We start from the raw sequence: 13,637 nt of genomic DNA, 5'->3' as shown, positions 1-13,637 counted from the left end.
TACTGAGAAGTTTATGAAGCAGCGTTGTCAACCTAACCAATATAAATCACAAAGTCATCCAAGAAGATATAAAGTCCCAGGCAACTGTGAGCTTGTGAAAGAGGAAGCTCTTGCAGAAGCACCAAAGAACACAGAGCACTGACTTCTACACAGAACGCAGGTTGGTGGAATATGGCTATATGACTGCTAGTATTCGTGACAGGCTTGCCTGAAGATGCTAAACTGCTAATAATGAATCAAAATCACTATTTGTAAGAAATGTTGGGGAAATGAAATGGTTAAGAGACCTGTGCAATGCATAACATTACTGCAAAGTTGAGTGTCTCTTGGTTGGAGTTCTTCTGACCGTTTGATTTCTCCACAATGCAGTGATTCACTGGAGAACATCTTGACTGTGTGTTCATGCCACAGAATGAGAGCCCAAAGAGCAGCTTTTGAGTAGTAACAGAAATACAGTAAATCCAGCTGTATCCGCCTCCCTTGGTCCACAACATGGCAGGCTGCCTGTTTTTGTTTTGTTTGTTGAGTCCATAGGATGCGAGCTCTTGAGCAGGCCCGCCCAATTTGTCACCCACCAGCTGTGTTTTGAGGCCTGGCAAATGTGTGACAAGACAAGCAGCTTGTCTCTGTTTCTGCAGTCCATTCAAGCAGTAAAACCAGGGGGTTTGGCCAGCATGTTCTATTTTCCTTTGGCTAGTTATGGGAAGGGACAAAGAGCCCTTCAGGGTGCACTGCTGGTGAGTCACAATATGTGGCTCACAGCTGCATGTGGTGGAATGGGCCATATTGTGTCCAGCCTTAGGTCTGAAGGGCATTTCGGATTGGTGGAGACTCTCCCACCTGCTCTCTGAGTGGTACCAATGTGGCTGAGTCAGGGGTACAGCTTTTTGCAAATGAAGCTATAGCTAACTCTTATTTATTTGTTATTTCTCTGTGTAAACTGCCCTGAGCCATTTTTGGAAGGGCAGTATAGAAATGAAATCAATCAAATAAATAAATAAATAAATAAATAAATAATCTGAATCATCATAAAAACTGACACTACTAAAACAAATTCCAGTAAAAAAGATTTTTATTGAGAATGAATGTGTGTGTGTGTATAAGTATTTCCTTACTGGAATTTTTTTTTGGGGGGGGGGATACTAAATTGAAACCCCAGAGCAGTATAAGTCTGTGTCATTGCCTTGAAGGCTCTGCCATGATGAGGTGTGATCAGTAAGAATGGAGAAGATAGGAAATGTCAAGTCCTGTTTCATCAAAAGAGCAGTTTGAGAAATGATTGTTACAATCCATTTTCCAATAAGGAACATCAAAAGCACAAAAATGCATTGTGAAGCCCTTTGCAAATCTTGGTTCCTCATTTTTGTGTCTGCCTCTTAGCTAACTATTCCATCACTCCAACACCTGGACCACTGATAGGAACTTCTTTATTGTGCAACTGACTGTCCCTTGTATGAAACCCTGCAAGAGGCAATACTGGCTATGATCGTAGTAATGCTGACTATGATCGCTAGATGGCTAGCCAAATTTAAGATGACTTTTTTCCTGAATGATACTAATAAGATAATTACTTCTCAAGTAGTGCTACTAGTCCCTGGTGCAGCTAAGATTTGATCACAAATCACAAATAATGAGTTGAGGTAATTACCTGTAGAGGTAATTATTTTTATGATTAGTAGTTTCAGTGTGCATTTGATATATCAGTGGACTATATTACTATAGATTTTTCTAATATTTTAAATATATAATAAGGCAATTTTCTGGCTGGAGAATAAAGGAACATTGATGAACATGAAATGATACATGTTGCCTTGGTGCTATCTCTCTCTTTGCATGCCAGCAGAAACACATTTGCACCCATAAAATCATGACTGAAGACTCTGTGTGGAATGATACTGAATCCATCCGACGGGAAGATTCGATCATGGGTTCGAGTAATAAGGATGACAAAGGCAACCTGGGACCTGACCCACTCTCTCCCATTAGCCACCACAAGTTCCCATTGGCTGTGCCGCACAATCCCAAGGACATCTGGAAGAAAGGCGGGCGTGTCTTCTCTGTCCTGCTGGCTATCAATTTGGTGCTGCTGTCCTGCACCTTGGTCAGTGGTGGGGCCTTTGAGGAAGTCCACGTGTATGACTATGATGTCTTTTTCATGCTCACCATTGTGATGGTGATCACCATTGCCTGGATGCTTTTCTACCTCCTCAACACCTCCAGGCATCAGAATGCTATCCTTTGTAAGGACTCTCATGCAGGACCCATCTGGCTAAGAGGTAAGAGATAGCTGTGTGGTTGGGTGGAAGGGGCGAGGCAGAACATAGCGAAGTAGGGAAGAGAGCTGGTCTTGTGGTAGCAGGCATGACTTGTCCCCTTATCTAAGCAGGGTCTGCCCTGGTTGCATACGAAAGGGAGACTAGAAGTGTGAGCGCTGTAAGATATTCTCCTTAGGGGATGGAGCCATTCTGGGAAGAGCATCAAGGTTCCAAGTTCCTTCCCTGGCATCTCCAAGATAGGGCTGAGATAGACTCCTGCCTGCAACCTTGGAGAAGCCGCTGCCAGTCTGTGTAGACAATACTGAGCGAGATGGACCTATGGTCTGGCTCAGTATATGGCAGCTTCCTATGTTCTTATGAAGTAGAGGTTCACAGGGGATAACAGATGAATGGGGAGATGTTCCAGAGGGAGCATTTCTTGTTGCAGACCAACTTCATGGTCTTCCTCATAAGACCATATCAGTGACTAAGCAGGGCAGTGTGTGAAATGCCTTCCTTTCCACAGAATTTTGTATGGGGCACAACATTCAGCATTCTGTGAATGCACTTATCATTTCTGCCCTACCTCTACCCAGAGAGGGTCCCCGAAGCAGCTGACAATAATCAGTCAACAAAATTACTCACACAACAGCAGCAGAGAAAAATAAGCCAAACTAGAGAAGTAGCAAAAAATCCTAATTCAGTACCATAAGAAGTGCATTAAAACAACAACACCTTTACCAATTTAAAGTTTTTGTCATACCTCTTAAGAGGAAATTCATGTTGCTAGCAAGACTGTGAAGATGAAATAAGTGCTGCCTGGTAAAATTTCAGAAACCAGACGACAAGCTAAGGAGTTGTCCCAGTGGATGAGCAATAAAACGCTTCAGTATTACACCCTGAATACCTCTTCATCACTAACCATGATTGGTGAAATCATGATAAAATATGAAAAATAAACTGATCTATGCAAATGTCTGTAAAGTGCATCGATTTATACAGGGTGCAGAATTTACTTGTTCTTGAAGCAGAACTGGAGTTGTCTTGTTAAAGACTTTTTATGTTTTAGCTCAGCCCTCACAATCCTGCCACTCAGGAGGCTTAGGTGGTTGCTCTTCGTATAATCTCATAGGAAGCTGCCATATACTGAGTCAGACCATAGGTCCATCTAGCTCAGTATTGTCTATACAGACTGGCAGCGGCTCCTCCAAGGTTGCAGGCAGGAATCTCTCCCAGCCCTATCTTGGAGATGCCAGGGAGGGAACTTGGAACCTTCTGCTCTTCCCAGAGCAGCTCCATCCCTTAAGGAATAATATCTCTCTCCTTCATCTGGTCCTTCTCAATTCTCAAATGGGCCTTTATGTCTCTGTTATGCAACAAATTCAAGTTCTAGGAGATGAAATGACTTGACTCTTACTAGATCAATAGACTGGCAGCACCTCAAGTCACTAAGCCATCTCCAAGTTCTAGCCAAAGTTCTGCTCTTGCGTTGGTAGTTTTAGTATAATTTCAATTTTTTTTTTTTTTTTGGCCAACACAGAAATTGTGGAACTCCTTGCCCCGTGAAGCCCAGATTGGCTCAGTGCAAGCCTTTAGACAGGTGTTTAAATCACACCTATTTTTCCTTGCTTTTAATTGATTGGAGATAGTTGTGCTGGCTTTAGAGATTTCAGACTGATGATCACTATCTCTGTCCGCTTTTTATTCTTGGTTGTTGATGGTTCTAAATTGTGTGGTAGGCCACCTTGAGGATCCTTACATTTAATAGATTAAAGGGCAGGATACAAATTTTAAATAAAATATCCTTGTAGAAAGGTATATAGCTATCTCATCATTTGTAGAAGCCTGGGTTCACAAGTTAGGGAAACCCTTCACTATCCAGTCTCAAGAATGTCACTTAAGTAGGCAGAGCAATCCTGTTTCCCCCACCCGTTTCTCAGACCACCTGTGTTCAGGCTTCAGAAGTGGTTAATTTTCTGTCTGACAAACCAGCTCTATACAATAAGTGGCTACCCACCTCTGGGTGAAATCTAAAACAGCATCTCTTCCTAACCTATCTACTCACACGGGGGGGGGGGGTGGGGGTGGGCAGCATTCATACTACACTTCAAATAGTATATAGGAAGATTTTTTTCCCTATATAGGTATTATATATATGCAGAAAAAATATAATGCTGGAAGAGTAGTACCATGTCACTATGCAGAGTCCTGAGAAGGTGTCCCATTCATAGCTCTAAGAGTCCTGAAGGATACCCTGTATATTTATTTTACATTATTTGTTATATTTATATACCACTGGTCATCAAATCTCAAGGTGGTATACAACACCAACAATATAAACAGTTAAAAGTCTGATCAAAGATATGCATTTTCAAGCCTTTCTTACAGGTCTTAAAATGTTAACCCCTGTATCTCAGCAGGAAGCACACTCTAAAACATAGAGGTAGCTACAGAGAGGGCCTGACCCCAAGTTACCGCCAGACATGCCAGCAGCAACTGCAAGCAGGCCTCCTCAAAGGATCTTACTGGGCACTGGGGATCATAGAGAATTGGGCAGTCTTTTAGGTAACTCAGGCCCAAGCCATCTGGTTCTCGGAGGTAAAAATCCCAACGGCTTTTTACGTTCTCCAAGACTCAAAAGGCTGAGAATTTCTGTGCTAGTAAAGGAAACTATAAAAATCAATTCAGATGTGATGTACATGTGGCCTGTGCCAGTACTTGACAAGGCCACAACATCTGGCCAAGGCAGCCCAACAATGGTTAAAGAGACCAACAAGCCAAGCCTTAGAGCTAGTGCAATCACATGCAAATGCATACATGGTGCGCACGCACACACGAATAGTTCTGGAGCTTGGAGAGTAGATTAAGGATCTACCCTTAATTTGGGTAGATTATGGTGAGAAACCTGCTCTTGCTGTGAGGAAAGCAAGTATCTTGTCTGGGCCAAAGTAAAGATGCACTGCAGGTCTTTTGCCTGAGTGCCTGAGAGACGTATGGCCAGCCCTGGGTATCCCCATACAATGAAGAACTTGGAAGAGATATGCTTATGAAGCCTCATTTGCAGGAAAGGAGTATCAAACCTCAGACTGAGCTGGGATTCAGATTTGCTTGTGGTGGCAAGATGTTCCCTTTTGGGGGTCTTGGAGGAGGGATTGTTCAGTAATACCACAAAACAGGGCCTTCTGTTTCAGCAAAATTAGTGTGCAAGAAACACAGTTTATGTTGCCTGACATGGGCTGCTGATACAAAGATCCTGTGGTTGTGAGGAAAAGGGAAAATAGAGACAACTGCAATCTGGAAATGTCCAATGCATAGTTGTAACAAGATGTAACATGACATTTGCTTTCCAAAACAGGAGGCTTGGCCTTTTTTGCAATCCTCACATTGGTGATGGGTGTCTTTAAGACAGGATATTACTCCAGCTTCTCCCACTGCCTATCAGCCATAAAAATCACCTATCCAATCGTACAGGCTCTGTTTGTGATAATCCAGGTGAGTTTGGGTCTTCCCATAGTTCTTGCTACTTGGGGAAGAATTTGTGAGATAATGGTGTTTGACATGCATGACCTTTTTTTTTTTCAAAAGGTGGGGATAAATAAGATCTGGGAAACTCCAAACCAGTCAACTTGATACTGATAACTAGCAAAATCCTAGATTTTTAAGCAGCCACTCTGTAACACATAGAAAAGAATGTCATGATTTCTAGGAGCCAGCATGGACTTCTCAAGGACAAGTTATGCCAGCCTGATCTTATCTCATTTGTTGATAGTTACTAGTTTTAGTAGATTTTGAGAGTGCCATGGGCATCATATACAGGTGGCCCTTGTTATTCACAGTCCCAGCACCCGTGGTTTCACGTATCTGTGGCTGGATCATAGGGACCCACTTTCTTTATCCACAGATTGGAAAATAAGCAAAATTCACCTATCCACAGTTCCTGGGTGCCAGAAATGACTTTTGATGTCATTCCCGGCCACCATTTCGGAGCACAGAGCCATTTTGTGGCTCTTTCAAAAAACAATTTCCCCAAGAATTTTCAAAAACTAAAAAAAAAGGATGATTTGCAGGTTGGGGAGGGCCTTTCTAGAGAGCTGGAGGCCTGAAGAGCAAGGTAGTATGTTTTATTCTCTTTGTCTCTGCTTTTTTGGATCTTTTAAGTTCAAGGAACCAATCCCTCAATTCTCATTGACTCAAGGTTTCATTATTCATGGTTCACACCTATATGTGAAAACGGAACCCCCATGAATAATGAGGGCCACCTGTATCTTGATTCCAACAAAACATTTCTAGTTTTGGTCTCCCATGATATCCTTGTTGACAAGATAATAAAAAGCAGATTAGATGATACTACTGCTAGGTAGATCCAAACAGTTGTTTGTTTGTATTATTACAGAGTGTAGATGTCAAAATGATTCTCATCTTTTTATTTCAAAGAATGTTAGTTTTTCAATGTATTGGTCCTATTCTGAAAATGTTGTAGTTGTAGTTTTAGACACACACACACACACACACACACACACACACACACACACTTTATCAAAAGTTTTAAAAAGCATTTTTAAAAGGAGAAAAATACTTCATCTACCCTTTTTATTAATTTTCTTCTAGTTTTGTTTTGGGCAATGATTTTATGAGGTAACCGACTAACTTCATGTTGACCTTTTGTACAATAAAATCTGTGGGTGGAATTTCATCCAGTGCTAACTATGTCCCGCAAAAGAGTTTATGCCTGGGAAATGATATACGGAAAGACAGCTAGTCCTGGATGAAAAAATTAATCCATAGCTACTTTTAAAAAGATGTGAGATATATGTTAGTAAACCTATCTGTGCTTTTGAAGCTTAAATATGATTATTTGAAAGCCTGTAAATGTACATCAGTAGATCAACTGTAGTATTAATTAGTATTAAAATTAGTGTGTAGTATTAAATGGATTAATGAGTGGAAGTAGAGTACTAAATAGTATGAGCAGAATGAATTGATATATATAGCTTCAAATTCCATTTTTCTTACCACGTCTGCTTCTCTTCCATTCATTGCTATGCTTCATGCAAAGTTACAAACTTTGCATGAATACCTACTGTGAAAGCTCATTTTTAATATAAATTATTTCTTTTTCCAGACCTACTTTCTGTGGGTTTCTGCTAAAGACTGTGTACATGTACATTTGGATGTTACCAGGTGAGTATCCAGACCTCCTAGTGAATTCTCCCATGTTAATTATTTTGCCTGAACGCCAGACTTTTGCCTGGCTAGACAGGGACCAGGTCCACATCCCAAAATACTATCTGTTAGGTTATCAGCAATAAGGAAAAATAACCACTGCTATGCAGAAGGATTATATTATATGAATGTATGTATTTTTTTAAAGTGTTCCAAAGAAAACAAAAATTTAGGTGGCTGTGTTTGGAGGGGGGGTGGAATTCAGATAGGGACAATGAAAAAATGTTATAAAAGATGGCAGCAAACTATGCTCCAGAATGCCGTTGACTAGGAACATCTTTCTCTCCTCCCAACCTCATCCCCCACCCCCACCCCTCAGTTTATTTTAGCACCAAACTGGGGGTGAAGGAGATCCATTAAACTCAAAATGTTTACTGCTTCGTGATTTTTAGATTTGGTCCTAATAAATATACTTTTCGCTATCCATTTTTTGCTTCTCACTGAAGCTAAACCAAATCCATCACATGAATGAGGTTTTCAAACCACAAGGTCACTCATCTGGATTCAGTTCTAAAAGAGAAGGATTGCCAGAGATACCTGGTTTTAAGGGGTGTCCCTTATTCCATAGTATTACATTCCCTAAACACCCACTGTGGAATGGAGCCAGTTGAGTTCTTCTGCCATAGAGTGGTTGATCTTCTGAACATAATCTTCACTGGTTGACATGATGCACACCCTACCATTGCTGCAATGGTCCACCCCAGGACTGCTGCAGGCTTCAAAGTAAACTCTGACTCAGCGGATGAGGAAACAGCAGTTCCATAGGTTTCCACATTCAGGACAATGGGGTAGCATGCGGAAACACTGCTTCTGCACCTACTGCTTTTGAACAGCAGTTTGTTTTGAAGTCCATGGCAGCCCTGGGGTAGACCATTGTGGCAATGGTAGGCTGCACATCACTTCAGCCCGGCCCACTCTAAATAATTATTTGGCCCAGACCCAAATCACTTTCTGGGCTTGCCCCCTCCAGGTCCCCACCACCAAGATGAAGCTAAACTAGGCATGACAGATCTCTTCCATGGAATATTGCCTAAGGCAAATTGTGATGTCTTCCTGAAGAGAGAGAGGATCTCCCCTACTGAGGTTGTTATGTCTTCCTCATCTCCCTGTTTTGTCGAATAAAGACATTGTTGAGCTGTTCACTCCTCTTTTAGGACTTTAGGTTTAAAGAAACTGTATTTAGGCAAAGTGCTCAAAATGAGAGTGTTGGCTGGTAGAGCTGCTTCCTCTGCTTGTTGCAGATCAATGGAGATTCTTCAGATATCAATGAAAGCTAGAGAGAATCAATGCAATTAAGGGGAGCCTCACTTGCCCTTGCAGCCCAAGTAAATGACTCACCTTAATGGCTGCAGAAGTTAATTTGATAACATAGTCAAATGTCCCCCCCCCACCCCTGTTAAAAGAGACAAATGGAAATTTATTGTCTTGAGCCTTAAACTTTGATCCCTACCACCCACCAGCCAAACTTTGTTTGCAACAGCCTCACATGTCAGTGCAAGTGTGTGATGAAATAGCTAGAAATTCAGTAGAGAAGATTAAATTTTTCCTATCATTATACTGGCCAAAGCTATCCTTGTTGAATTATTTGTACCGGTCATGTAATGGTAAAAGATGAATGCATTTAGAAAAATATGTTCCTTAATGAAAACTGTCTACAGCTTTAACTAAGTGAATTTTGATTTGTTATAATATATTAGACTACTCTGTTGTAGTTGCTTAATAAAAATAGTTTGCAGTTTTCACTGTGTGAATTTGGATTTAATTAAACATTCCTTGAGAGAACTGAAATTTCTGTAGACATTTGCACTACTTCAGTTATAAATAGTCGAAATAGTTTTAAGAGTTTGATGGTTGGTTTTTAATAGTTTTAACGTTGTTTTAAATTTTAAATTGTTGTAATGTTTTAACCTTTTTATTTTTTGTTTTTATTGTATTGTTGTAAACTGCCCAGAGACTTGCATTTTGGGCGGTATAGTTTTTTTAAAAAAGTATTTAAAAGGCCATATAAGCTGGCCTGGCCCACCAAAGATGGACCCAGCCCTCTCCTCTTTTTGTTGGAACCTGCCCTAAACTTTCAGGCTGGCTACAGGCCGGCATCAGCCACTGAGTCTGTGCTGGTAGATCTCCTCTTTCCACCTGCTCCCTACCCCGGCTTCTAAAAATGTGATTGCTGATCTTTACATGCCTCATAGAATTAATAGTAAACACTTGGCATGTATCTGGTGCTTCGCTTCATGCACAGTGCTCTGTACATGCATTATCTCAGTAAACCTTGCAACAGTTCTGCAAGGTTGGTCAGTACTATTTCTTTGCTATCCTGGAAAGTGATTTATAATCCTGGAATGAACCAAGCTATATTTCTGCCTTTAATTTAATGGCCCTCCTTTCTCTTTTCCAGATGTGGCTTGATGCTCACCTTGACCACCAACCTAGCAGTGTGGATGTCGGCAGTAACAGATGAGTCAGTCCATAAAGCACAAATGAAGTTGCCAAACAGTACACACAGAATTGGTAGGTTTGACTTGTGAAAGGTCTTTGATTTTGAACCACGTTGCTTAAAACTAACAATCTATATGGGGATACGGATACAATGAATATTTATATGCGGCTTTTCAACAAAGTTCCCAAAGCAGTTTTTACACACACACACACACACACACCAGCAAAAGCCACTGGAGGGGTGCTGGGGATGGATAGGGCCAGTGTCTCTCCCTCTGCTCAATAAAGAGAATCACCACTTTTAACTTTGCTAGTTAGCAGTGAGAGTTAGCAGTTTATGATCTTTTACTTCTGCTGAAAGCAACTGACCGAAGTACTGATTTCAGTGGAAACTCCCACAGAGAGAGGCTGACATTAGGGTTGCCACTTCTCATTCAGCCCCATGTCCTTCCTAATTCCCCAAAGACTTCTAAGGCTGGGGGGAACTGACTGGGCTTTTTTGCTCCCCTGGTGAGAGGCTATCAGTGTGCCTGACCCTCAACCCCAGACCCAGAATATTGTTTCTGCAACAGTCCAGGAACACAACTCTGCTTCATACACACTCCTTCTCCTTCCCTGATCCTTTTACCATGGGGAGGAGTGGAGTGAATGACCAAATAAGGGGATCCCACAGTTATTTGAGTTGAGATCTCCCTTGACCTCAGGAGAGTAAACTCTGTAAACGAGGCACCTCCCATCCAGACTCTCTTTTTCTGCTCCCTAGACTGAGGGGATCGGGGAAGAAGTGCATGAGCTTCTGCAAGTCCACAGTGGACCATTACATCTAAAGAAGCCCTAAATTATGCCTCCCTCTCAAACCTTGAAGGACTTTAAAGAATTAGAATCATGGAGCTGGTTCATAAGTGGCAACCCTTTCAATCCCATTCCAAATTTTTCAAATCTTGTACTACCTTTTCTAGTCAAAGTTCTCTTTTGTAAATACATTTCCATGTAGGTGTCACCCTAATACAGGCTGGGGATTGATAGGAGTTGTCGCCCAATATCTGGGGACCCAATGTTGGGAGCCTGTGCCCTAATGTGTTCATCTTCTCTCCACTGCAGCTGGGATGAAAGCTGGTTCAACCAAATGTCCTTGTAGCGGTAAGCTCTGCAAGATCTTCCAGGATGGCTATTATTGGTTGTACCCTTTCAACATTGAGTACAGTCTCTTTGCTTCTGCCATGGTCTATATCATGTGGAAGAATGTTGGCCGCCTCATAGACCAGCACACCAACCATATCCACCATCTGAAGTTCAAGTTTTTCAAAGGGACTTACTTTTTGGGTGTCATTACGGGACTCTTGATAGTGATGCTTGGCCTCGCAGTCCTGATTGTGTATGAGATTCGGGTAAATATGCACCTTGATAGTAAAGCTAAGAATGAGGCACTCTCCATATATTACATCTTCAACATCATTTGCCTGAGCTTGACATCCCTCGCTTCCATTGGAGGCTCCATTGTTTATAGATTTGACAAGAGAGTCATGGACCATGACAAGAACCCAACTAGAACTTTGGATGTAGCCTTATTGATGGGTGCAGCCTTGGGACAATATGCAATTTCCTATTACTCTATTGTAGCCATTGTGGCCAACAAGACATCCAGAGATCAAATAAGTGCCCTCAACTTGAGCTACTCCTTGCTGATGATTGCCCAACACACTTTCCAGAATATTTTTATTATTGAAGGCCTCCATCGACAGCCGCCTGAGGAGGAAGACAAAACTGACCCTCAGCAGGACATTTATGGACTCACATTTGTCAATGTGAATGCTGTATCCCTCTGTGTCCCCGAGAGTGCGTTACCATCTGCTACACCTCCAGCATTAGCAATTCAGTCCTCTTCTGAAGTAACGCAGTCCATAAAAGTCTCTAAGAAAATGCACTGGAGGAGAAGATTCTTGAAAGAGATCTCATTATTCCTGCTCCTGTGTAATGTAATTGTAAGTAATATACACACAGAAAATCTTTCTGTTTAAAGATGTGCAATCTTCTCTTCCAGACTAAGACCTGGTTCTGTTTATAGTAGAACCTGACTGTGCACAGTGCAGATTGGCTGGAAACCAGTTACATCACTAACCCACCTACCCCTTCCTCTCTAAAGCACTTTTTCAACATTTTAAAAACTTGATTTAACTGAATAAATATGCTTTTAACAAGACAGATGGCCCACCTGAAGCATGGGAGGAGTGATAAGACAGACTATTAAACCAATGCTTGATTGATTTACTGCCCTTTATGTCTGTGAAATGTGCTGCAGAGAAGCAGGGGAATGGAGCTTGAACTGTGGGAGAAACGAACCACACCAAATCCCGACTTGCATGTGTGTTTGACCACACTCTAAAGTAGGCTTTGAAAATAATGTGGCCTAACTTTATTCTTCCACTTTACTTTGTGAAACAGGCATTCTGAACCTGAGAAATACTTTCAGGAAATTTATAAAATAAAGATGAAAGAAACAAAACAAAACATGCTCAAACATCACAGGTCAGAGGTTGCCCATATAGATTCACATAGATCTTGGCTTGGAATACATATGGGCTTCGGATTCAAGTGGTTCAAAGATGAGTTGGAATGGAAACATTTCAGAGATTGATAGCTAAGGAAGTCCAGTTTTCTAAAAAAAATTCAGGTTTTGCAACCAGACCAATTTCTCCAATCAGAATGAATTATGCAAACCTCAAATACAGCTATAGCAAGACTTAATTTTTCTAATTTAATCCAATGGCAGAATCTGAAGTTTTATTTGATTTGGACTTCTTTTTTGTTTGTTTTAAAGGAGCTGGCATGTCAGTAGTTTCTAGGAGCGATCAGTCAGGAATGGCAAAATACTGGTGCTTATACCTCATAAGGCAATTTCCTATGTTCCAATCTATGAGTAAGGAGAGTGTCCTGCCAAGGCCACAATCCAGTAGACAGTTATGCATGCATTGCCTAAATTCCATCTAAATCAGTGAGACATCATCATGCTAAGCAGTGCACTGAATCATGGTCACTGCCTTCGTGTTTGGGGGCATTTGCATGATGCCAGTGAACATTTATACAATTAAATGCTATGCTAGCCAACTGGAGTCCTCCCTTGATCATGGTCACAGTCATCCATCACACATGGATTGCAATTAGACTTAACACAATCCGGTTTTTAGCAGCTTGATACATTCCCTTGTCGCACCGGCAGTCCTGTCCAATCAGTCTTGTACCATTTCTTGTTTCTTTTTCTGAGATTGCTGTTCTTTTTGTCTTCTTTCCAAACAGCTCTGGATCATGCCAGCATTTGGAGCCCGACCACAGTTTGATAACACCCAGGAGCGTAGGTTCTATGGCGACTCTATGTGGGCTGCCATTGTGGACATCTGCCTGCCCTTCGGCATTTTCTACAGGATGCATGCTGTGGCCAGCCTTCTGGAGGTTTACATTATGTCTTAATTGAAGATGAAGAATTTGCTACATGAACTCACATTTCTCAAACCTTTCAAGACTAAAAGCCTGACTAGCCTCGCTGATGGGTTTGATGTTTACTTGGGTATCAAACCCTACCGATTCATGGGCATTACTCCATAGTACTAGCAACAGGAGAGAGGGCACGCCCTCAACTCCTACCTGTGGGCTTCCAGTGGCATCTGGTGGGCCACTGTGTGAAACAGGATGCTGGACTAGATGGGCCTTGGGCCTGATCCATCA

The 13,637-nt window shown here is 41.6% G+C and overlaps 1 protein-coding gene across 1 annotated transcript; it reads left to right on the top strand.

Annotated features, from left to right (window-relative positions):
• On the top strand, positions 1 to 13,382 carry OTOP2 (otopetrin 2). Its single transcript, XM_053300558.1, has 7 exons — positions 1 to 160; positions 1,841 to 2,276; positions 5,611 to 5,747; positions 7,378 to 7,436; positions 9,877 to 9,989; positions 11,019 to 11,899; positions 13,212 to 13,382. Exons 2-7 carry the CDS (start codon positions 1,868 to 1,870, stop codon positions 13,380 to 13,382), a joined length of 1,770 nt encoding a protein of 589 aa, XP_053156533.1. The 5' UTR covers positions 1 to 160; positions 1,841 to 1,867.
• The last annotated feature ends 255 nt before the right edge of the window (positions 13,383 to 13,637 follow it).

This window comes from Hemicordylus capensis, chromosome 2, assembly GCF_027244095.1.
Source record: "Hemicordylus capensis ecotype Gifberg chromosome 2, rHemCap1.1.pri, whole genome shotgun sequence".
NCBI lineage: Eukaryota > Metazoa > Chordata > Lepidosauria > Squamata > Cordylidae > Hemicordylus > Hemicordylus capensis.
The sequence above is the reverse complement of the archived record's forward strand: the minus strand, read 5'-3'. Positions and strand labels throughout refer to the sequence as shown.